The sequence below is a fragment of the Eleutherodactylus coqui genome, chromosome 2, assembly GCF_035609145.1.
Source record: "Eleutherodactylus coqui strain aEleCoq1 chromosome 2, aEleCoq1.hap1, whole genome shotgun sequence".
NCBI lineage: Eukaryota > Metazoa > Chordata > Amphibia > Anura > Eleutherodactylidae > Eleutherodactylus > Eleutherodactylus coqui.
The window spans coordinates 262,714,398-262,741,170 of NC_089838.1; the positions used below are offsets into that span (position 1 = coordinate 262,714,398).

The window sequence follows — 26,773 nt, forward strand, 5'->3', positions numbered from 1 at the left end:
GCCAGTAAATAAAAACTATCGGCACCAATTCCTGCCAACAAGAGCTCAATGCCCAAGCTGAGGAGATTACATTGTAAATGCTCCAACTGCCAGCATTCAATGGTATGACATTGGTCCTTAATATCTAATGTCCTTTGTCTCCTGTGTCTAAAATCTATATAAATGTAACAATCGGTATTCCGGGCTAGATGTCTTTAGACTTTACGTTCTTGTGTGATTACTATGAAGCATCACTACTAATCTTTCCTAGGTAGTACAACTCTTCTCGTATGACGTAGAGGGACGCAGGTGCAAATAGCATCTTCCCTACTATTATGTACCCATTTTTTGCTAGGAAACGGCCACAGCCCTCAAATGTGTTCCCTCCCTGCTGATATTCCCAATGCACAGTGATCTCAATCACCTAGCAATGATGTGACGGCTCTTATACTACACTGAAGAGCAGGCGCCCTGCAGGGTTACCCGCCCGAAGCATGCGATGATTGCACCAGGGGATGTGGATGTATGTTAGCTACTTCCAAACACCCAACTGCTCAGATGACAGGGTGCGCCATAAAGCTATGTTCCTATGAAGCAACAGTGGTGCAGCATTTCTGTTGCTTCACATTGCCCTATACGGCAGAGTGTTGGGACCTGATCTACACGGCGCAGTCTGCACCTGCACAGCAGGGGATCATTTTACTAACTAGGACAATTGCCATTTGCATATGCAATATCAATTCTCAGAGTTTCAAGAACGCTAAAAACAAAGTGTTGTGTGTGATCCACTAGGTTTTATTTATAGAGAAATCTTTGTGGTGAATCATTAGTAATTATATGATGACACCGCCATGGCTGCACTTCCCACTGTCACGTCTTGAAAGAAAATGGCCAGTATATCTGGAAGTACAACAAACGTAACAATCAAACTTTGGTAATTGCTCCAAGGTTGTACATCAGCACCTGGGATTCTGTTTTCATGGAGCAAGAAAGGGTAATCCCCGCAGCCAATCAATTCTGTCCCTGGATGGAACCAAACATTGCCGGGTGGACCCCATTTACTATAACGGAGTCCATCCAGCTGCCCGGTTTTTGCTGTTTGCAGCCAGATCTGCAATGAAGCGTCCAGCTGGGAGGTTCTGACGCAGATGTAATCGCACCCCTACACTGCAATTCAGTATTTTGTTGGGCGTACACTGCATGTCAGGAGGATTTCTGATGTGAGCCTATAACAGAACATATTTAAGTCTATAGGGATAGACTAGTTCGGACCTCTATGTTAAAAACAACACACATATAGAGTTGAGTATACTTAAAAGTGGGGGGGGGGGGGGGGGGGGGGGGGCGGCATCCTTGTATATGAAAGTACAGTTGCATATGCTGCTCTATACAGTTAAAAAAAATTATAATCATTGTATATTGGCCTAGCGGATGCCAAAGGACAGACGTTTGACATCTGTTGTGTGAATGCAGCCTAATGGGCTAATTCCGACATGCGTATACCGGTCGAGTTTTCACGCCCGGCCAATATATGGTGTCCCTCTCTGCAGGGGGAGGAGGCGTGCCGGGAGCAGTGCACTGTTTGCTAAGTTCTACCTGCCCCCTCCCATTGCAAACAGTGGCGAGGGGCGCCTCCTTCCCCTGCAGAGAGGGACAGCGAATATCGGCCGGGTGTGAAGACCCAGCTGATATACACATGTTGGAATAGGCCCTTATGGATATGTATGGCTTTCCAAAGACATAAATTGAAAAGATAGGACTTGCATGGAATGTGAACACAGACTTACTAATATATGGCCAGTTGTACATTTGTTTTTTTCATATTAATGACATCACAGAATAAATTTGTGGCCCTTTGCAACCCAACTAACTTCTACAATTACCTTTGTGTCCCTCACTTACCTGATATTAGGGCTTCAAAATGGACTTGTGTCAATGACTTATGATCCTAGATATCGGGACTCCCAGACAACTCATTACTACCAAGGACCACTTTGGTTGACCCGGATTCACATCTGCATCACGGCTTCCATTATAGATGGGAGTGACAATACAGTACCGGGTCCATTGCACGAATGCTGTATGATGGATCTATACAAGTCAGCGGTTACACAGCGCCATAATGCAGTCATACTAGTTTATAACATTTATCATGTATCTTCCCAGACATATATCATGCTCTGCAATGCTTTGAATAAATGTGCTAAATGTATCATTTACCAGCTATCTTTCTATATTACATGTGTGTATTTCTTAGACTTTCATAACAGGGACGTGCGACTCCTCCATATTTGCTCTCTGATCTCTCCTTGACATGTAGAACAAGTCCTGCATCCAAATCCCATGCGGCACATGAGGCTATGTATACGAGCGGCCGCCCTCCCCTCAGCCGCAGTGTATACCGTATAATAGGCCGCCTTCATGTTAGGTTACCTCGAGTGGGAGGAGAACTTCGCCCCTAATGAAATGTTGGGTAAATGTTCTCCTTTGTACTAGGATCGATAATACGGACCTGTAGAAGCTCCCTATAGACGCGGTCTACGCACACAGCTCTAATCTTAAATCCTTACCATATGACCGCAGCATATAAATGTGGGCCACGGCCTGCGTTACTCATGAGGCCGGTTTAACCTTTTATAGGAGCTCGTCAGTAAATTGTAGTCCTGCCGCTCGGCTTTCTAATCATTGGTTGTGACAAAAGAAATCGCTGCCGCTAGGAAGTTTGTTTGACACTATTAACATCTGACATTTAAAAAGAAAGTTCACTCTCCCTACCCAACATCCTGAAACAAAGCGAGGACACTTGGCGAGAGCCGGGGACATAATTACTAGGACGCATTAACGAGGCGCGATCGCTTCTAACATTTAGTGTTCGTTCTACGGGATAGAAAACGTTAAACAACTTTGCAATTTAGTATAAATCGAAAAAACTCAAGCCGTGACTCGTGCTGTAGAGCGTGGTAAGTGTTTTACTAATGGCTCATTCCCATGACCGTATGCGTAAAATCACCGGTCTGCGTGAGCCGGCTATCGCCGTGTATGGCAGCGTATCGCATGCACAGTGTGACCTACATGGAAACACACATTATCCACAATAATCTATGGGGAGATCGTATTGCTCATATCAGATTCACCTATCATTTCCAAAGAAAATGTAAGCTATGACCAGTTTTGCTAGATCTCTTTTTTTTCTGTTGTTAAAGGGCCACAACAGTACACATATTTCCATCCCTGCCCCCCCCCCCCCCCCTCACCTGATTACCTGTCATACTGGAGGTCTCCTCTGTGTATTCCAGTCACTTCCAAGAAATGCATTCCCCTGTCTGATGCTTGGCAGGCACCATCTAGGGGTGGAGATTTTCTGACTTTCAGTTTCACATTTATGCCACGATGCAGCTGGCCAGCATTAGCTGAGGCTACACCATTCTGCCTGCTGAGGGGAGAGTTTAAATTACCTTCTATATTCATCAAAATAAGCTACAGTCAGGAAGATGAGCTATGATCTCCTCTATGATAACTGTGTGACAGGAATTGTGTGATCATCAATAACTGTGAACAAAGTGTAAGTATTCCCCCTCAGGCAGTTTCTCTGGTAGGGTCCATATAATATCACACAGACAGACGCAGACTAGAAAATAAACACATAAACCCAGGAAGACTGCAGCTGGTTTAAACAGATCTATTGACAAGCTGAGGAAAAAGAGGCTGGAAGTATCAGACATAGAAATAACTAGCCAACATATATATACACTTGGGGGATATAGCTACATAAAGCAAGAGTAGACTTTTTTTGTTAAATACCGGAGTTGCCCTTTAAATCCCTCCTCTAGGTCCTTATGCACGCTGCTATATTACAAATCTGTGCAGTAATGTGATGCCCAGAGTAGTCGCTGGACCCATACTGTATCTTTGATGTCATAGGGAGGCACAATGAGTGTTTTCTCCCTGATTTTTATAGAATCTGGGATTAGAAAAAATATACAATGCTCCAACACATCCCTTATAATAGAATCTGTATTCCCTCGAAAAATTGCTTCCACATTGGAATATATTATCAATGCAAGCGATGTAAAGGAAATAGTGACAACTCAAAAAAAGGGCGCTAGGATGCCGTCAACTACAGGCCCCCTGAAAAAGAAGAAGAACCCTGACCTATTCCCAACCCTCGGAGCCAGATGGCCCCACAAGGGTCAGGGACCCTCAACCAGTGCTCTTAAAACCTACCACTGTGTGTAGATCAATGGCCTTCCAACTACTAACCCAACAAGAGAAGGTCCCGGAGCAGCTGCTGGAGAAAACCACCACTGAGCTCCTAAAGCTCCAATCACCAAAAACACTGGTTGGTAATACACAATGGGGGAGATTTATAAAAAGGTTTAAAAGGAAAACGGTCTTAGCTGCCCATAACAGATAATCACAGCGCATCGTTTTGTATTCTGCTCGTGTAGAACGAAGAGTTCTGTTTCAGGAGTTCAGGAGTGACTGACACATGACCTACTTTGTCTGAACCTCTGGAGATACACTTTAGGCATATTAAAGTATGAATATACAAAGCCACAAAGAAAAACACATACTAGATCCCCTCCACCCCAAATGTCTAACCGGATGCTGGAGGCCGTTGGACCTACGGAGCCATGTGCTGTCATTTGTATCTTGGATCGCTACAATGTTGCAAGGTTGTAGGAGTGCTATATTGTAACAGGAGGTTGTCTGGATCTAATAGTCATGTGCTTTGACATCTTTCCAAGGCCACGGTCTCACTTGCAGATTTTGGCATCAGTGTTGTAGACCAAAGAGTGGAACAGAAACACAGAATAGGTGCAAGTCTACTATTTGGGTTAGCTCCCACAGGTATAAATACTGCAGGATCTCTGCCTCATTTAATGTACAGGCCAAGTGGACCGGCATGTGGTGGGGACATTAACTCTGCAGCGCATCAATAATTGGTTGAGGATTTTCGCTGCAGATTTCAAGATTTGCAAAGTCTAAAGCAATTCCATACTGACATCTGCCGCAGGTTCTTTCCATTGCGGAAATCCCGCAACACGTCAGGTCGGGGAGAACACCCCATTACACTGCTTATCTGTGTAGGTTGCACTCCTGCAAAACTCTGCCATGCGATAAGAGGTGCTTTACCGACGGGTTAGTGGGATCATCCAGGACTAGAATATTGATGGCCCCTTTGATCAAAAATCAGATGGGTGGAGGCCCAACACCCCCACTGTTTTGGAAGGGATCACAGTACCTGGAGGTACTGCGGCCTTTTCTTCGGCCTATGATGTTGCGTTCGGGAGTCACATGGTTTTTCGGCAGCTTGATTCCATTCACGTGAATGGGATTGAGCTGCACTAGAGTCTGATATCAGCCTGTCATTAGGAAAAGTCATTACCGATATAAAAGCCCCCTTTAACCCTTTCCAATCCAATTTGTATCCTGGTTTTCCTAGGGGGGGGTTACTCTTTTTCTGCTGTTATACAACAGCGCTATATGCTGGCTAAAGCCAGTACTGCATGAGGTGACACGTTGGATAGGCTCCTACAGCAGAGAGGCTGGCAATATACAGTAAGAATACCCTGCCGGACGTCTTCCTACATCAGAGCTGTACAGCCTTGAATCATAATGTCTTTAGACCTCAGACAGTGGATTGGAAAGGGTTAATTTAGTGGCGTATTATAACCCTCCAAACAAGATTAACCTATGGAGGTCATCTGGGGTCTGATAAATGGAAAGAAGAATTCTAGTTTCAGGAAAGAAATAATATTCAATGTATAAATAAAAGTTACACGATTTCCCAAACACTATGTATCAATCCCTCAGTTCCCACGATCATTGCGCGGACTTGGCGGTGGGGTAGAGCTGTCCCCTATTATAACACGAGTATACGGAGGAGAACACCTCCTACATACAGCAGCTGCCGGAGCCGGGGAGACTTCTTCACACCTCTCCGCATGAGGCCTTGGCCCTGTCCCAGAGACCCCCTTTCACCTTTCCATGCCCCCCTTACTAATACTCATCACTGAGCTGATTAAGGAGAGCAGGTATTAATACGCAGTAGTTTTCCAGTAACAGAGTTGGCAGTTTTCCCATTTGAGAAATTAGAACAGTAATCCATAAGAAATGCATGAGGCTTCAAGGAAATGTGTCATGTGGGACAATGACTCTCAAAGACGCTGAGCGGGGGAAAGCCACCGACAGACGGGACTGTCCGAACATGGCGCCGCTCCTCTGCGGAAACCCCGCACGCGCCAACCATACAGGCAGTACGAGCCGCAGACCTTCTGCTAGAGGAATTGCTGCGGACATTCTGCAAAATTTGCTACGTCTATTTATGATGCGGAAACCGCATGTATCTGCTGCAGATGGTCTCCATAGAGATTAACCGGGAACACCCTGAGAAGACGCAGATTTGGCTTTTATCCTCATGCTGCTGGGCCCGCTAACAGGTTGACACTGACGTAGGCTGGCCTTACACCAAAGGTCCCTATAGAAGTCAATGAGGGGAGTGCCATGAGATACGTGAAACACTGCGGAATCCCGTGTGGGGGGGGGGGGGGGAAACCTGGAACTAATTAGCCATTCCAATCACTACGTCTTTGTCGGCCACTCACATTTAACATACCTTGCGGGGGAAAGAGATACAGTAAAATACACCCCCCGAACCTCGCGCCCTTCTCCACCCCCCCCCCCCAAACCTCACGCCCTTCTCCACTCCCCACCCCGAACCTCGCGCCCTCCGCCCCCCCCCCCCCCCCTTCGCACCGCCCCCCCAAGATTTTCAGTCTCCTCAGTATTTTGCATCAGTATTTGCAAGCCAAAATCCAAAGTCTACACCTTTCCTCCCGATGCATTTCCCGGAAGCAGAGCGCAAACCGAACACACAAGTGGCGCGCTGCTTCAGGCCGTGTTCACACATGCATTGTGTCCTCCGCAGCATCGCCGGCTCTGCTGGACCCCTAGCACTGGCTTCTGGAAGAGCATGCATCTAGGCAGGAAGAACAGCAATGCGCGATCCATCTTGTCGGCCTGACGGATCTTAGAATGCAGACGCGGCCGGAGGAAGACTTCACACTTTTTTAATCAACCTAAGCGACTGATGTGAAGTGACTGAAGACGCAGACATCACTTTGCATCAGTCTGACAATCCATCGCTCAGCGCCGATCCTGATGGAGTATAATGCACAGCGATGCATAGTGAGCACGTCCTAAGACCCGTATACATCAAAGGGGCGAGCCGTGACAAGGAGCCCTTCGGCAATCCTAGGTCCGCTATAGGCGACATCCTATGGGAGCAGCGGCCGGCCCTGATAGAACGTACTTGATGGAACATTAACCCAACACATTTCACCAACAGATATTCTGGATGAGCGGCGGCCACTTACAGGTTTCCATCATCCAAGCTCTCGGAGGACATATTAGCAGCACTTAGTGGCCAGCAAATATTAACCACTTCCCTGCCAGGCTGACTTTACCAGTCTTTTCATGGCCATAAACATCAGATGGAGGATGCTGCATTCGGCCTCCTGTAGGCAGAGGTCGGGCGAGATAAGCGGCATCTCAACTCCCCCAATGCCTTTGTTAGCCGAGGATAAGCTGCTGCCAGAAGTGTCCGGCAGCGGCTTTCTCCAACCTCTACACTCGAATGAGCTGAGCATTCATGTGTGCGGGGGTGCAGGGAGAAATCACTGTTGGCCGAAGGAGCATTCACAGGAGTTCTCTAATGTGTACCCCCACCTATAAAGCTGCCTACGGGTTTTGGGGTACAGCTACTGATTGGATCCACATTTTTTCCCCTTCTTCATATTCAACTTTGTTCCCCCGGCTGAGCTGTTTTTAAAGTTGGCTCCGTCAATGTGTCAAGTGGGCCGTCCCCACCACTCCCTGTCAATGGGGGATGTCAGGCTTGACTGACAGTGCAGGGTCCCCCCAACACACTGACAGCGTGTGCGGGCGAATGGGGGAGCAGTATAAAAGTTTAGAGAGTCAGCGGCCATTGAATACCTGTGGATGTCACTTCTCCTGATTTGTGAATCACACGAGGGTAAAAACGAACAAATCGCAGCACGCTCCATTTTCTGCAGATTCCCGCACGGAAGGCTTTCACTGAAGTCAGTGGAAGCTGTCCGATTTGTGGCACCCCCACAGCTGACACTGCGGACATACTATGGATCCATGGGAAAGCAGATTAAAAAGAAAAAAAGCACTGTGCATGTAGTGCCCACATGCATCTGCCATGCAGAAGGAGGAAGACCTGTCCAGGACGGAGGAGACCCACACCGCATCTGCACAGGAAACAATCGTGGCTGCGGGCACGGGGAAATCCGCTGCAGGATTCTGCACTTGGAATCCACGCATGCCCATGGACCTGAGGCCTGAAGGTTAGGGCGCCTTCACATTTGCGCTGGCGATTCTGCATTCCTGTTCGGGGAGCAGGAATGGGAAATCCCTGCGGCCAAACGGTTCATTTCTAATCAGAACCGAACAGCGCCGGCCGCACCCCACTGACTATAATGGGGTCCGTTCACTTTCCGCCCAGCTGCTCAGTTTTGGGAAGGAAGAAGCGGCCCTGTATGAAGCTCTTCTTCTGGTATTTGCAGCCGGAGGTCCTGACGCAGATGTGAGTCCGGCCGGAGGCCATTGGCGAACTCTGCTGAGTGTCTGAAAGCCATAACCAGCAGCGGGTCCCAAACACAGAAGCTTTCCATCCTACTGCAGGTCCTGGCTTACAAATCCCGCCATGTGGCCAGGGGCCATCTTCATAAACCCATCGCCCCAAGGCCAGTTTCAGAGGAGCACACCCAGAATAAGACGTATGTCATCGCTGGTGAACCCGTCTTTACCATCCTTGGAACCAAAAACCAATGAACGCCAATATGGAAGCAGGAAGGACAAGAGTAACGCCTGCGCCGCAATACAACCATGTGACTCGATCCACGGATTTACATTAGCCCCCATTACAGTCCATAAACCGGACTGGCCGGGCGCACACAGACGGGTCAATAAGGGGCCTTCACATCGGCGATATCGCTGCGTTTTCGTAACGCATCAATAGGACTTTCTAATGTCAAAAATGCATCGCACAAAAGTCGCAGGTTGGCGCTTCGCAATTTTTGTGCCATGAATTTTTAACATTAGAAAGTTACATTAACAATCGTGTTTAAAAAAAAACAAAAAAAAAACGCTACGTTAAAATAACGTGTGGGGGCCCTACGGCTGTTTTCACACACAAGGTCAACAAAACACGGCGATTTGAATCTGTGATGTCACCGCCATTTTCTGGCGCAGGTTACAGTGTCGGACGGCGGTGTTTAACGCCCCCCATCATGGTGATGGGCGAGGAGGGGCGTTAATTGGAGTAAAATAGAGCGGACAGCGCTCAACAAATGCAGCACTAGAAGGCGCCACGTTGGAGCGCAGGTCTGCGAGGCCCCACTGGAATCCATGAGCGTTACACCAGGATTACTGCGGCGGTCAAATATGGTAATGGTGGTAAAAAAAACAGATGCGTGAGAGCGGCCGAAGGCGACACGGACGGGTTACAAGCTGCACTTTTTGTGGCGTCGCAGTACAGCGAGTCGTGCGTTTAATTTTTACTGAATGCAAACCCCCCAAAACAGGCGTTTGGGTTGGGAAGGCCGCGGCACTTACACCTCCCTCACACATCAACGCAGCAAAGTGCCGCCGTTTACTTTCATCTTCGGCCGCGGCGTTGACCGATACCGGTGAGAGGCGCTAAATGCCCAAAAATACAACAAACTCCCTTAGAAAATGTTAATGCTTTCAGGCGGCTGTGAGGCTCCACTGAAAACAATGACCGCGACATTTCCGCTCACGTGAGCCCAGCCTGAGGATTGGTCCAGTAGTAGTGATCCACAGGATGGCGGTAACACGTAAATAGGCCGCGCTCACACAGCCGCGAGCGTAAAACTGCCGTGCAGGGTTCTGCGGTGGCGAGTTGGCCAATCACCGTGTACGGCCGCGATATCGTACTGCTGTTGTGCGCGGTCATCCTGCGCTTTTTTTATTTTGTGAAGCAGTGTAAGCGATGTATTTTATAAATGGCGGTGAACATCCGCTCGCTCCGTCTCAGGCCGCGGCTCGCTAACCGGTTTGCATTACGGAATCCGCAGTCGGCAGACGCAGCAAGTACTGTTTGTAATACGCCACAGGAGAGCGCCTCGTCCTGCACGCGGGCGTACACTGCGATTTACGCTTAAGGAGGGGGAAAAAATAAATCGCAGCACGCTCCACTTTAGCGTAGATTCCCCGCGGACGGCGTCCAATGGCAGCCGCCCGGCCCTTACACAACTGACATTGCAGAAAGGTTGTGGATTCTGCATCACCGCCGAGCAAAAGCGCGGTCCGTCCGCGGTGCAGGTGATGGAACGACAGGTAGGTGCGTCCGCGGTGCAGGTGATGGAACGACAGGTAGGTGCGTCCGCGGTGCAGGTGATGGAACGACAGGTAGGTGCGTCCGCGGTGCAGGTGATGGAACGACAGGTAGGTGCGTCCGCGGTGCAGGTGATGGAACGACAGGTAGGTGCGTCCGCGGACAAGGCTGCCCTGCGCTGTGGCGTCTCACCCGTCGCCGACCTGCTGACCGCCCGCAGGGTGGAGGTCGTCGCACAGCGGGGATTTAGGGTGTTTTTCTCATCCCTCCCAAAACTAAGTTAATGAACACAATTAAACAGCACATTGTGTCCCCCGCAGCGCCGCCGGCCGCGGACACACAGCCTGATCATTATCATCGGCTGGGGCAAAAATAAATACAAAAAAAAAAAATTGCAATTAAAATTATAAAAAAAAAATTTAAAAATTACAATTTGAGTATTTTTCATTCAAAAACTGCAGCCCGCACGCAGCCGCGGATCCCGGATGAGGCAGCACCTGCCGCGGGTGTCCCCCGGGTCCCACAGCCCCCCGCACGGTGCAGGCTGACAGGCGGCCGTGCGGCGAGTGATGCGCGGTGACAGCACGGCACACGTCCCGTTATCCGCAGCTCCTCCCGCTGCACTAACAGGACTGTCATCACCCCTCCGCCTCACACACCAGACAGCCGTCTGGCCCCTCCCTCTTTCCCCGGCATGCCGGGCGCTCTCACCTTTTCCCGGGTCTTCTCCCGGTGATCAGCGTCTCCCGCCGTCTCCCCCCGCCATCTTGTGTTTGGACCAGTGATGGGAGGGGAAGCCGCGTCACGTGACGGGGAGCTGGAGACACGTGGCCCGAGTCCCCCGAGTGACGTCACCTCCCGGGCGGCGAGGCGGAGGGTGCGGGGATGTGGAGAGCGTCACACCGTGCGGGGAATGTCACCTGTATGGGGGGGCCGGGGGACAGCCACCTGTCACCTATATGTGGGGAGGGGCGTCTACATGTCACCTATTTGGGGGGGAGGGGCATCTACATGTCACCTATATGGGGAGGGGCATCTACATGTCACCTATATGAGGGGTCTGGGGGGACACCTACATGTCACCTGTATGGAGAGGAACCTACATGTCATCTATATAGGGGGGTGAGGGGCATCTACATGTCACCTGTATGGAGGGGAACCTACATGTCATCTATATAGGGGGGTGAGGGGCATCTACATGTCACCTGTATGGGGGGCTCGGGTGGACACCTCCCTGTCACCTGTAATGGGGGCGGGGGCACCTACATGTCACCTGTATGAGGGGGCCTGGAAGGGACACCTACATGTCATCCAAATAATGCCACGCAGTTCCCGTATACTGTCATATAACACCCTAATAATGCCACTCAGTGCCCGTATACTGTCATATAACACCCTAATAATGCCACGCAGTGCCCGTATACTGTCATATAACACCCTAATAATGCCATGCATTTCCCGTGTACTGTCATATAGCACCCTAATAATGCCACTCAGTGCCAGTATACTGTCATATAACACCCCAATAATGCCACACAGTGCCCATATACTGTCATATAACACCCCAATAATGCCACTCAGTGCCAGTATACTGTCATATAACACCCCTATAATGCCACTCAGTGCCCGTATAAATACTGTCGTATAACACCTCTATAATGCCACTCAGTGCCAGTATACTGTCATATAACACCCCTATAATGCCACTCAGTGCCCGTATACTGTCATATAACACCCCAATAATGCCACTCAGTGCCCGTATAAATACTGTCATACAGCACACAATTAATGATACGCAGCGCCCATATACTTAGTGTTACACAGCACCCCAATAATGCCACGCAATGCCCGTATAAATACTGTCGTATAACACCCCAATAATGCCACGCAGTGCCCATATACTGACATATAACACCCCAATAATGCCATGCAGGTCCCGTATACTGTCGTATAACACCCCAATAATGCCACTCAGTGCCCGTATACTGTCATATAACACCCCAATAATGCCACTCAGTTCCCGTATACTGTCATATAACACCCTAATAATGCCACGCAGTTCCCGTATACTGTCATATAGCACCCTAATAATGCCACTCAGTGCCAGTATACTGTCATATAACACCCCAATAATGCCACACAGTGCCCGTATACTGTCATATAACACCCCAATAATGCCACTCAGTGCCGTATACTGTCATATAACACCTCTATAATGCCACTCAGTGCCAGTATACTGTCATATAACACCCCTATAATGCCACTCAGTGCCCGTATACTGTTATATAACACCCCATTAATGCCACTCAGTGCCCGTATACTGTCATATAACACCTCAGTAATGCCACGCAGTGCCCGTATAAATACTGTCGTATAACACCCCAATAATGCCACGCAGTGCCCGTATACTGTCATATAACACCCCAATAATGCCATGCAGGTCCCGTATACTGTCGTATAACACCCCAATAATGCCACTCAGTGCCCGTATACTGTCATATAACACCCCAATAATGCCACTCAGTGCCCGTATACTGTCATATAACCCCCCAATGATGCCACGCAGTGCCCGTATACTGTCATATAACACCCCATTAATGCCACTTAGTGCCCGTATACTGTCATATAACACCTCAGTAATGCCACGCAGTGCCCGTATAAATACTGTCATACAGCACACAATTAATGATACGCAGCGCCCATATACATAGTGTTACACAGCACCCCAATAATGCCACTCGCTGCCCGTATTTCTTACACAACTCCCAAATAAAGGGACTTTTACACGGAGCAGCTATCATTGTGATGGCCGCTCAGAAAGTCGTTGAAGCGTACGAACGGCGGTCACTCGTTTGCTTTTACACAGAGTGATAATTGTTCGTTAGTTCTTTGCCCAGATATCGCTCATAGAGGGGATTGCCATGTGACTTTATATCAGACTACTTTACATCAACCAGTGACTACTTTTTTTGGTAAGCCGGAACGAAACAACTAGCAACTTCTCGCTCGTCACCCTGCCGGCGGCCATGTTTACACTGAACAACTCATTGAATTCCCTCTTTCAAGCCATTATTCAGCCAATAGTCATCCTGTGTGACGGTATCTTACTGCCACACAGCAGCCATGTAGCATGTTATACCGCACCCAAATAATGCCACACAGTGCCCATATAGAGTGGGGCACATAGGAATAATGCATAGTTCCACATTCCTGCCCATAATAGAGCCCCAGTAGCCGCTAAATGAACATTCATGGTAGGCGATGCCATTAATATCGCATGCATACGCTATCTTCATAGCATTCAGTTCATATACTTAGTATTGGAACGGCGCGCCGCTCTATATTAATAGCGTTGTGTTCTGAACATTCGTTTAACGGTGGCTGCATCTGTAATTAATGTCTGGATTCTCACTTGAATTATCCCCACTGTAATCCCACAGTCGGTCCGTCATGTACACTGCAGTACCTAGTAGTGCTCTCTATTATACGAGTCTTGGCACACAGTGCACTGACCGTTTGCTGGCTGACTGCAGGGGGATGCAAGTAAGTACCAAGGTAAAAATGACATATTTGGAATCCGTATCTTTTCACCTATTCAGACATTACAGCGGTTGGTCGATTGGTTGCAATGAACATTTCACGGTTACCATTGTACCTGCTGAATATATCATCCCCCTGAAAATAAGCCATACCCCTATATTCGGGGGCTTGAAATATAAGCCCTCTCCCAAAAAGAAGCCCTAGGTACACTAGGTTAAAAAAAAAGTAATACTCACCTAGCTGCCAGTGTCTGTGTCCCTCATGTTGGTCTCAGGCGCTGTGGCAGGCTGCAGTCCTCAGCGCTAACAAGATTCTCTTCTGGTGACGGGGCTTCGAATACCTCGCCTCTGGTAAGAGAGAGCTGCGATTGGATCAAGCGCTAGCCAATCAAAGCCGGCACTCGACCATTCACAGCCATTCAGTGAATGACATCACTGAATGGCTGTGATTGGTTTATTGAGCATCGGCTCTGATTGGCTGGCGCTCGATCCAATCACAGCGCTTACCAGAGGCGGGGTATTCAAAGCCCTATCACAAGAAGAGAATCTTGTCAGCGCTGAGAACTGCAGCCTGCCACAGCGCCGGAGACCAACGTGAGGGACACAGACAGCGGCGGCTAGGTGAGTATTTTTTTTACCTTATTGCTTATTCTCAGCCTATTACCCCCCAATGTTGATCCAGAGGAAGGCAAAAAAAGACCCTAGTTATAAGTGATGGACTCCAAAGTTAGCACCAAATGCAGTTGTCTTCTGCTGGGCATTTGGAGCCCAAAATTATGATTACGTTCCAGCCATGGTCATCCTTAGGTAAGTGCCACCTGTGCCACAAGCTTGTAGGGGAGGAGGCAACAGGCAGGTATAAATATACTATCAAAAAGCAGGCCGCTCCCAAGGGATTACAGTGCAGATATATAAAGATCTAGGAAAACAGGACTCACAGAGGGTAAACAGACGGTACCCAGAGGATGGGGGCCACCACAATACCATAGACCCTAATAGGATTGTCCACTTGGAAATCCATTTCAGGAAGGTGCTAATTAGAGATGAGCGAGCGTACTTGGTAAGGACAGATACTCGAGCGAGTATTGTCCTTACCGAGTACCTGCCTGCTCGCCCGCAAAGATTCGGGTGCCGGCGGGAGTGAGTGCTGTGTTGCAGGAGGAAGCGGGGGGGGGGGGGGAAAGAGAGAGAGATCTCCCCCTCCCCGCTGCCCCCCGCCGGCACCCGAATCTTTGCGGGCGAGCAGGCAGGTACTCAAAAAGGACGATACTCGCTCGAGTATCTGTTCTCACCGAGTACGCTCGCTCATCTCTAGTGCTAGGAATAACAAAAAATAAGCAGTCTGGAATCACACGGACTCAATTATAGATAATGGTAAGTAATCCACTTCCATCACAGAGGATGGAGTAGAAGCACTGTCACCCCCCTTTCATCCAGATCTCTCACACCAGACACCACAGTCTCGGGAAAAGGCACTCCAAGCAGCTCTGATGTAGTGAATACATGGAAGTTATTGGCAGGTATCACAGGATCGATGCTACATGTTTCGGAGGTACCTGTCTCACATAGCCAGGAGCTGTTGCCTTTTGACTGTGATTTCTGGTTTGAGAGATCTGGATTAAAAAAAGGGTGTGACGGTGTTTCTCCTCAGCGTTGGTTGTTTTTTATTGTCCCTGTGTACCAGGTAGCTGTCTGCTGGGGGTGATCAACCCCCTTAGGTCCACCTGGCCAGATGATTTTTTTTTCTTCATGCAGCAGTGTCTTGTGGGCCTACATGAATCGTGGCTTTGTCTCCTCCTCTCTGATGTTCCAAGGCGTCACTGTCAGCCCTTTGAAATATAATCACTTAGTTCTGTTACTGTATTAATGTTAGGAGCTTGGTTCAGCTACCGTATTTATATAATGAACTTGGTTCTGGTATTGTACCCATGTACGGAGGTTGGTTTATGCTGTGTGTTATAAGTTTGGTTCTGGTGCTGTAATATACTGAGCCGTACTGGTGTTGGAATACTGCTATCTACACAAGTGGGATATAGCTTATGCCTATCGATGCACCCTGTGCCAAGACAAAGTCTGCACCAGGTGGCATCTAACCTAAGACCAGCACTAGTCGCAGCCTAGAGGGTCCTCTGGTCGACTATTAAGATAGCGTTAGAGGTGTGTTGGGGGAGTTGTGGGTTTACTCTTCCACCATCACAACCCAAGATATCCGTATGTCCATGACTATACAAATACATCCAGGATTTCCACAGGCAGTGCACACATGCTAAAGACTAAGGCCAGGCTCACACGAACGGGTCGGATTCCGCCCAGATATCTGCAGTAGAAGACCTGCGTTTGACCGCTGAAGCGAATTGCGTATGGTGGCATTTGCATGCGGTTTTCCATGCAGATGTACATTTAAGGACCGCGTATTATCCGCACAGAAGAACGAACGCAAGCAGGGAATGACATCAGAAAGTAGCCCAACCCGTGGAAACATCCTCCTACTGTCCAGGCAACATTCTCTTGTGCTGTTATGAGATGTCCTGAGAGCCTTCAGAATGGGATACAGCTCTCCAGACTTGGCTGGTTTATACTACTTTCGTTGGAAGTAGTATAAAGCACTTAAAAAGAAAACCACTTTCTTCTGGAGGAAGAACCCAGAAGAAGAAGCGGAGGTTGCAGACAGCTGTCTGGATGGGTGTTGCTTCCCAGACTCCGTCCTGCATTGTTTGCCCACAAATTCCTGCTTTCTCTATACCATTTGTATCTGGTCCCCTAGCAATGTGTGTATGAATCCTCGTCCATATGTAATGTTAATTGCGTATGCCCTGCGGATCAAACACATCCATAGAGATCAATGGAGTTCATACGTGCAGAATCTGAGGTAAACTAGAGCATGTTGCAATTTTTCTACCGCTCGCTCAATCCACAACTCCTACCGACAAGTGTGAGCAAAAGTCAAAACTCAATGCATTTCCATGCCCACGTATCGTACGTGCGGACGGCGATCGTGGAAGCCACAATTCAAATCCGTTGGTGTGAGATCGGCCTAACAAGCTTAGTATAGTCCCAGGAATCGGAGGGTTTATGGCTTGTTCTAGCCATTGTAATAACATAAGATTCGACAATGAGATAATTACAGAATGTAAGTGCGGCATCTGATGCTTCACTGATGGAAATGGCGCTTTAGTGTCACTTGTTATAAAATGAATGTGCTAAAAGAAAAATATTTCAATGAACATGCTGCTACGATGAACAGGCGGCTCGGCTGAATTAAATTTCATACACAGCAAATGGTAGGAGGAAATTGGAACTTAGCAGGGGGCAATGCTAATATTCAAGTTGGCATGCTATGATTGAAAAGACCGCCGTGAACTTATTTGCCATTGAGTCAATTTATCAAATTAGCCCAAATAGCAATTACCTTACACAGACCCCTTAAAGCGACCCTCAGGTCCTCGGACAGAAATTTGTCCGGGGACTACAGGGAAGTTATATTATCTATTGCCAACCTTACTCGCAATTCTTCCCCCAGTTTCCTACTTCTTGGGTCCTTCTTTGGTGTTCCAAGATGGCTGCTTACATCAGAAGCACTGACCAATCAGAGCAGCCTGTTATGTCGTAGACTATAGAGATGAGCGAGTATACTCGCTAAGGCACATTACTCGAGCGAGTAGTGCCTAAGCCGAGTATCTTCCCGCTCGTCTCTAAAGATTCGGGGAGCGCCGGGGAGGAACGGAGGGGAGATCTCTCTCTCCCTCTCTATCCCCCCGCTCCCCGCCGCAACTCACCTGTCACCCACCGCCGGCCCCCGAATCTTTAGAGACGAGCAGGGAGATACTCGGCTAAAGCACTACTCGCTCGCGTAATGTGCCTTAGCGAGTATACTCGCTCATCTCTAGTAGACTACCATGAACTACTGGAGCTCAGTATGCATCTGGTAGTCTAAGAATCGTTGCAGCCTTTTTTGAAGAATGAAGAGCATCCTCAGGAACAGGCAGATCAGCAGCTGAACAGGTAGAAAGGACCACAATGGGTAACCTAATTTCCCCCATTGGTCCCTGGACAAACCTTTCCCAGGATAGGGGTTGCTTTGATACTAAGTATGCCTGGCACACTAAACAATGACAATGGACTGTACCATCCTTCGAGATGCCATCCTATAAAACTAAAGTTGGCCATACATTAGGGATTTCAGATGGCTGTTTTCTGAACAACTTGTTCATGGTTGGTCTGTGAAGGATGTTGATTTCGATTTTGGATGCCATAAATTAACCCTTTCCAATCCACTGTCTGACATCTTCAGACATTCTGATTGAAGGCTGTACAGCTCCGATGTCGGAAGACGTCTGGCAGGGTATTCTTACTGTATATTACTGGCCGCTCTCTTGTCGGGGGCCTCTCCAGCATGTCCCATACTGCAGTACTGGCTCTAGCCAGCAGATGGCACCATTGTATAATGGCAGAAAGAGAAAACCCCTCTAGGAAACCCTGAATCCAAAATTGGATTGCAAAGGGTTAAAAGGACAAATCATTTATAAATCTCTGTTGTTGCCTGTAGCCTGGTCTGGGCTTCCATTGATGAAATCCAGATCACTTGTTTAGCATGAACAACTTTCCAACTATAGTACCCAACAATGAAAAAATGCAGCCCTGCAGAACAACTTTTGTCCAGGCATCTGCTTTCATTCGGCGTCTGCTGTAGTCAATTGTAGCATAAAAAGGTGCTGGAATGTGTCATAAAATGGTCAAAATCTTTCCAGCTGTACAAAATTGTTAATGTACTGTATGGCAGCTTTATATACACCTTCTTGTCCATATAGCTCATGTCCCACATAGCAATTGGTTTTTGCAACAGTAATATACAAGAATAGCCAGTGTGTTCTTTCTCAACATCCCCATTACCAAGTTGTTCTCATAACCCTTGAGGCCCTTCCTTGAATTTACCCAATGAATTGTTTGTTTCCTTTGTCAATGTGTCTTATTTGCAATTATGCAGGCTGTCCACATAACATTGTATCCACAAAGCTCTAAGGACCCAGCAAAGTTACATGGAAATGTTAAATATTGTGTTTGCCACAATTCAGAGAGTACATACCAGAGTTTTAGGCACAGCAACAGTCAGGGGGGACCATTTATGGGGCAAAGTTAGAAAGAGCTTCACCAATCCTTGACTGCAAAGTTGGCCATCTACATGTAGAATAGCTCTCGGACGACAATATTTCACAACGACTGCAGCATAACATGCAACCTCAGCCAAGTACGTGTGCTTATTTTGAGCTTTTCTGACATATGCACAGGAGCATATGTGTGTTATGCAGTAGGCACCTTCCTGCAATGGACAGGATCAGTACTAGCTCCAATCTTGGCCATATAACCCCTTAGATGATTAGTGATCGCAGCATCTAAGAGGTTAGAGGGATCCCAAGGTGCAGATGGTTGCTGTGGCAGCTGGTGTCGTAACAATGGTCCTCCAGGCTGCCGTCTGAACCCTCTTATTACACCTAGAAGCAAGGTATAACAGGATAACACTGACAATACAAGCAACTGCTTGTTAAAATTCCACTATTGGGACAAAAAAGATGTAAAAAAAAGTTTAATAAAATAAAAAAAAACATTTTTAAAAGCATCTGGTAGCCCCTTGTTGACGAAGATGCATCCAAGTTTTCCTCCTCTCTCTTTTTTTTCCTTTCTTCTTTCTAGTTCTCTTTCTATACTTGTTCTCCTCTTGACATGTAATTCTTCTCTAATTTCTTAAGTATTTGTGTATCTTATCTGTTGATCTGGTTGCTTAAGCCCCTTTTACAAGAGATGATTATCTTGCAAATTGCTAGTTAGATTGCTTATTGTGCAGTGTAAACGTATGCAGTGAAAGACCGATCAGTTCTATTAGGCCAGCTACTCATACTTGCCTTCATCCTGCTATTTCTGGTAGACACGGGCATCACCCTGCTTCCTCTGTAGTATGATCTGCTGCACACTTCTCGTCAGCACTGCACAATTACCTTCCTATTTAGCTGAGCTGGGAACCCTCCCTCATTGCCCGAGTGTTGGTGTGTTTTGCTTTTGCTGCCAGCACAGGTCCTCTGCCTTGCTAGTGTGTCTGCACTGTTCCGTCCTTGTCCCTGCTCCGTTAACTACCCATGTGCTCTCTGTTGGCCCTGTCTCTGCTCCAGTCCCTGGCTGTATATCCTGCCTGTTTGCATGGTGCCTACACTGGTGCTTCTCACCCCCGAGAGTCAGCTGCCAACCACAGAGGACTCTTCCAAGAAGTAACAGCCTGCTCGGCTCTCCGCAGCGGAGGCAAGATCCCTGTACAGGGGTTAAAGGGTGCAGGATAACTCCCTCAGGTTTAGCCCTAATCAAACCTGCTTGTTGGCACAGTGGGTCCACACTCGCTATCCCTAACAAGTTCTTTCATGCAGACCATAAAATCGTTGGTCTGCCAGTACATCGTTCAGTTTAAACAGGTAAGCGTTCACCTATGAATGACAGCCTGTTTACTGTGAATGGAAACGGGTGGGCCAAAACAATCTCCTGCCTGATCCACCTCCATTCACTAAGTGATAATCACTCCAGGGTGAAAGCTGTCCCATATACAAGTTTGGTCTCTATATAGTTGACCTACCGGTAGTAATCCCATTGGCCAGTTTAAAAGAAGGTCATGAATTTCGATCTGGACTTTGGCACGTTTGTCTGAGGTCCTTTTGATTGTTTCATGATGAGAATTTGTGTTTTTGCATATGACTTTTGTATTCTTGTTATGTTTAAAATGCAATAAATATAAAAAAATTTGAAAAATGCATTGATTACTTAAAAAAAAAAAACAAAATTAACACAACTGGTATCTGCCGCATCTCTAAAAGTCTAAACTATGCCTAAGAAATTGAAATCAAATGGATATTTGGAGTGACCACCCTTTGCCCTCAATACAGCATTAGATCTTCTAGTACACTTGCACAGAGTCAGGGATATCACCGGAGTGGCCCTTTAAATAGAATGAAAGATTTGTTGCTCTCAGCAGCATTAGATGAATCAAGAACAAATCTAATCATAAACCAGTTGGTACTTTATGTAATCACCGTAAGATCTCCAAAGACAGTTTTACATATACATAAGCTAGTATTTGCGTATTTGAGAATATATTTTGTATACAAGAATAAACCCTTTCTGTAATCTTCATTTGGTTATATAAAAGTAACTTCTACCTAAATAACATAAAGACTACATTCATTTGAATGATTAAATGCCCAGCAAATGGTCAACCCAACAAAGTAATAGGATGGCCATATAAATTCTCCTTTACAACGTGCCAAGCCAATAGCAGAGGATGACTGTAGTGAAAAAACATGGGAGCAGCAACATGAATTCATTAACCTCCCTCTCAGGGTGACTACATTACAGGATAAGCCTGGCAACCGAAATTGTACCTTGACCACAGTGAACCAATGTCCTGGTGCTAGAAGACACGTAAAAGCTATGTACACCTCAACAATAGAGATGAGCGAACGTGCTCGTTTAGAGCAATTACTCGAAGGAGTATCGCTTTTTTCGAGTAACTGCCTAATCGGGCAAAAAGATTCAGGAAGTGAGCAGGGGGGAGAAGGAGAGAGCTCCCCCCTGTTCCCCACTGCACCCCGGCGCCCCCGAATCTTTTCTTCCATATAAAACTTTGTGAGTACACTTAGGGCATTGGTGCTATGTTATAATGGTCAGGATCTGAGATAACTCTGATCCCAGATGTCTGAACTCCTTAGAAGCTGGGATCAATAGCAACTGCAGCAACTAATGTATTAGGGGTTGGGGGCTTGCAATCGGGATTTCCATGGCAGCCAGGGGAAAAGCTTCCAGGTGTATCATCTAGTTAAACCTCTTGGACCCTGCCTCGGTTTTGCACTGATAAGTATAATTCGCTGTAGTACAGAAATGTAGAGTGAAGTATATTTGAGCAATAAAACAATGGATTGTCAAGTGGCCAGTAGGACTAAAAAAATGTGAAAAAAAATAAAGTTTAATAAAATGTTCTAAAAGTAAAGACAATTTAAAGTGAAGAAAAACACAAACATAATTTAATCTCTTTCAAAATGCTTTCTTATGTACAAAAAATAAATGTAAAAAGTTATACATAATTGGAACCATTAATAGTATAATGCTTAATTACCTGTACTATAAAGCAAAAAGAGCCTATCTGACCAAAAACATTGGTGATTAATATTCGGCTGCTGGACTTTGACCGCTGGGACACGGATTTCTTTTACCAAACTGCACAATGGCTCCTCCCACAGCAGTGACATCACCACAGGTCCTTCAGCCCACCGGATCTCTGTAGTGGCGGTAGGTCGGAGTCTTCTGTCAGGACTGCTGAGTTATGTCTGAGATATTAACTGCTTAGTTGTATTCTCATTTTATTTTTGTCCTCCCCTTCCAAGAGCCCTAACTGTGTTCTTTTGTCAGTCAGGCTCTGTTTTTTATATATGTTGTAGGATCTGCGATGATGTCGCCAGGGGCGGAGCGTTGATGTCACCAAGGGGTGGAGCATGAGAAGCACACACACACACACACACACACAAACATGCATACTCACAGTCAAGTGGTTATTAGTAGTTTGACTAGTAATTATTAGGAAATTATAGTACCAGTGTTTCTGGTGGTGCTATGCACCACACAGCTGTGCTACATGCTACATCCATCCTGATCCCCAGACATCACACACACACAGCTCTACTACATCCATCCTGTCCCCACACATCACACACACAGCTCTACTACATCCATCCTGACCCCACACATCACACACACAGCTCTACTACATCCATGTTGATGCGCAGACATTACACACACAGCTGTACTACATACATGCTGACATCCACACATGACACACACAGCTGTACTATATGCATCCTGATTACCACATATCACACACACAGCTGTGGTGCATCCACATCCTGATTTCCAGGCATAACTAGCACAGCAGACTCCTGTATACAGTGATCAGCCCCTGGTCATGTGATCACTGACCACCCACACAGGTGATACCATGATGGTGATCTCATCACAGGTCCTGGTAGCTGCTGTTGGCTAATCCAGTATACAGTATTTCTACCAAATTGCAGAATGGATCCTCCCACAGCAGTGACATCACCACAGGTCCTTTAGCCCGCAGGATCTCTGTGGTGGCGGTAAGTCATTGTCTCCTGTCAGCACAATGGAATAGAGCTTCTTACCAGATAGAATTCATATAAGGACTTTTATTCATAATCCACAATACAGAGACGCGACGTTTCGATAACCTGCTGTGATCTTTGTCAAACATATGCTTGACAAAGATCACAGCAGGGGATCGAAACGTCGCGTCTCTGTTTTGGGGATTACGAATAAAAGTCCTTATATGAATTCTATCTGGTAAGAAGCTCTATTCCATTGTGCTGCCTCTCTACCACCATTTGAATATATTTGTCTATGGTCGCTTGGAGTTCAGCGTCCGAGTAGGCGTGCACATACTGGTTATTTTTCTCCCTCAGCTAATTTTTTGCTGATATTTAAGTGCTGCAGTTCCTTCTTTTTTGAGTGTCTCCTGTCAGGACTGCTAAGTTGTGTCTGCAATAATAACGGCTTAGTTGTATTCTCATTTTGTTATTTTTGTCCTCCCCTTCCAAGAGCCCTAACTCTGTTCTTCTTCTGTCGGTCAAGCTCTGTGTTTTATATATGCTGTAGGACCTGCGATGACGTCACCAGGGCGCGGAGCATGAGAAGCACTCACACACATACATACTAACAGACAAGTGGTCGTTAGTAGTTTGATTTAGAGAGCTGAGCAATGCACTTTGCTATCTCCCCAAGTGCCATAGAAATGAATAGAGGATTGGTCATGCATGCACACCACTGCTCCATTCTGCCAGGAGACTCGGGGCTGTTCCATTCTCATGATTCCTATGGTTCTCAGCAGTCAAACTCCCATTGATCATACACTTATTACCTATTCTGTGGTCCTATGTAAACAGTAACAAAGAAAACTGCTGTGTATCTTGCAAAAAAATCCTTATGCAGCTCCACCAATAGAAAAATAAAAAAGTTTTGGCTCTCAAAAGGTGCCAACAAACAACAATAGATTTTTTTTAAGTGTTTCATTGTGCAAATTTAGGAAACATAAATAACCTGTAAAAAATTCCTATCTTTGTAACCCAAAAGTGCTGCTGAATCCAGAAGTGTGCTTTTTATACTCATCTGTCCCTACCTCCATATCGCTGTTCACTTGCAAAGCCACCACTTGTTCCATTGAGTGGACTTGTTTATCTTCATTCCATGTCCTCAGTGTGCGCACGGACACAGAATGAAGAGAGGGAGCCTGCTCAATGGACCTAATGGCATCATTGCAGGTGGAAAGCAGGTGAGTATAAAAACCACACTCCCAGACTCAGCGGCCCCTGTCCTATGAGCCCATAATCTTAGGTTATGGGGCTCACAAGACGTGACATGTTCCCTTTAAAGGGTTGAAAATTTCCTATCATTTTGTGTCTACAAGTTCTATACAGACCAATACATTTCCATTGTAACAGACTACAAATCAGGGTACAATCAAGCTTCTTTACACACATTTTATTGTCGGCAGATCTTTTCAATGTCTGAAGCTTATAAGGAATGTACAGTATATAACTGGGCTTAAATGTGACTGGGCAAGAGACTCACACTACTTTTCTATACCCAGAAAGGCTACCGTCAACTTTGGTCCAGGCATAATTGCTTGTGATCCCCTATGATACAAAACAGTCCCATTGTCCACTATGTTGTATGTACAGCATATGACCCAATCAAGATATCTACCGGTTAGGAAACTTAAGGTACTTCAAGTAAAAAAAATACCCTGTATTGTAAAACTTTATGAATAATCACAGGCCATCTCTCTAAATGTTAACACACTTCAATATACTTCACTGATAAAAATGGCGAAAGTCTATAACGAACAGGATTTTAATAATTAAATTTAAAGAAAAGTTTCTAAGAATAAAGTTATAGCCAAAGTTTGTAAAAGTTGTCTACTTCAAGTAAGAACATTGGTCTGGCTTTACCTGTTCATTGGAAGAATCGTCCCTTAAGGGTCCTCTGTTAGCACAGTAATCTCAGCCCAGCTTGCTTGGCGAAACAGCTCTGAATGAAATGTCTGTCACAGTTCTCTGACAGCCCAACTATGTGATGGGAAAACCCTGTGGTTTGCTGTACACGCACCGGGTCTTTGTAGCATGCTGAGATTAGAGTTGGGAGGTGGAGGAAGTCTTCAAGTGCACACAGACATGCCACTCTCCACTCATGTTCTTGGCACATTGTCCAGGTCCATGCTGAGCTGGTTCCTGTCCAGGTCTGAGGAATGTTCTTCTTGGAAAACAAAAGGGAACAGCTGCTAAAACTCTTAGCCGGGTGCTGGGAGGAAGGAGGCAGAGGTTCAAACAGCTGAAGAATTTTACATTGATGGATCTTTATTACCACCGAGAAAAAGGACATGGCTAAGATGTCAACCAGATCTGCCTGAAGAGCCAACAGAAAGTTCACTCCTTGTATATATATAGAGCATTGAGCTGTAGAAAGGACATTAAGGTACAGTTACTACTGGTAATACAGCATCTTGTACCCTCTAATGGTCCTTTTAGATGAGCCCAATATTGTTCAAAAGAGCGAGTTACGTCATCCCTAGCTCGTTCGCACTTGTGCAGACTGTTTAGACTGGCAGATACATCGTTGACTCTTTCATATGAGAATCGTTCAGTCTTTCCAATTTTCAGAACAAGTGAATACAGTGACTGAACAAGTGCTGTTTAAACCAAACAATAAGTGAACGAGCCAATATAAAATGAATGACAGACGAAAGGTGAATGATTATCATTAATCGTTCGGTCGATGGCTGCATTTAGGCCAACGGATTATCATTCACTTTCGCTCGTTTGAACGATTTTTTGGAACAATCGTTCCATCTAAAAGCACCCTAAGCCAAATGAAAGGACATATCAGTATCTTAATGACACATAACCTACCTTCAGTTGTATAGTTGAAAGTGACAAAAAGTAAACAGCCCCATTATCCTCATGAAGACCATTCCATGATATAACTAAATATTCCCCAATCTTGGCTTTGTAGACATTTTTTAAAAAAACTTCATATTAATTTCCAGCCAAGTCAGTCTATATTTGTCATTTGCACTGGGCACACTGGATATTTTTGGTTTCGTTCACATGACTTCTCTTTTTATAGCATTCATGCTAGATGACAGGATCTATGAAAAAAGTTTAGTCAGTAGAGCAAAGTGTGATTGTTCTCAGTAAGAGAAACCAAGTAATCTTGTAGATATGATAACTTTTAATGGCTAACAAAAATACATGATGTTACAGCAAGCTTTCGAACCTCTCAGGATCCTTCCTCAGGTATAATGAAACAGATCTGGATGGGGCATATATATAGTTGTACATATATAAAACAGAACAGAACAATGGAAGTGGGATGGCAGGGATAAGGGCGATGTGAATGAGGCCTTAAAATGGATCTGTCAAGTTTCTGCTTTATTAGTAGACAGAACAGCGCTGTGTACTGTCAAAAAGCATCAGAAACCTGACTTTAAAAGGATTAGCGCTGGGTTTACATGTAAAGATAAATTGAAGGAAAGCAAGTGACGAGTGAGTTTAAAGCAACTCGTGAGCGCTCACACTATTGCCCTTTACACATGCCCATAATTGTGCATTTTTGTTCGTTTTTGGGGGGGATCACTTATGGGATCATTTGTCTGCCTCCGAAGTGTGTACACTGAAATACATAGCAGCGGGGAGTATAGTGTTCGTGAGGGTATTAACAGGTGTATAGGACCTTATGCTGGAGAGAACGGGCTGGATTTTCAAATTTG

At 46.2% G+C, this 26,773-nt stretch overlaps 1 protein-coding gene across 4 annotated transcripts in view; it reads right to left on the reverse strand.

Moving 5' to 3' along the window:
- The window catches only part of DENND4A (DENN domain containing 4A), a 120,718-nt gene extending 95,491 nt beyond the window's left edge, over positions 1-25,227 (reverse strand). Inside the window, exon 1 of one of the 4 annotated variants that reach the window (XM_066592910.1) lies at positions 24,957-25,226. In XM_066592910.1, the coding sequence (XP_066449007.1) occupies positions 24,957-24,964 (8 nt within the window). In that variant the 5' untranslated portion in view covers positions 24,965-25,226. Of the gene's footprint in view, positions 1-11,077; positions 11,137-24,956 lie in introns of those variants that run through there. The other 3 variants (XM_066592912.1, XM_066592911.1, XM_066592913.1) reach the window with 3 other exon arrangements.
- Between the last annotated feature and the right edge of the window lie 1,546 nt (positions 25,228-26,773).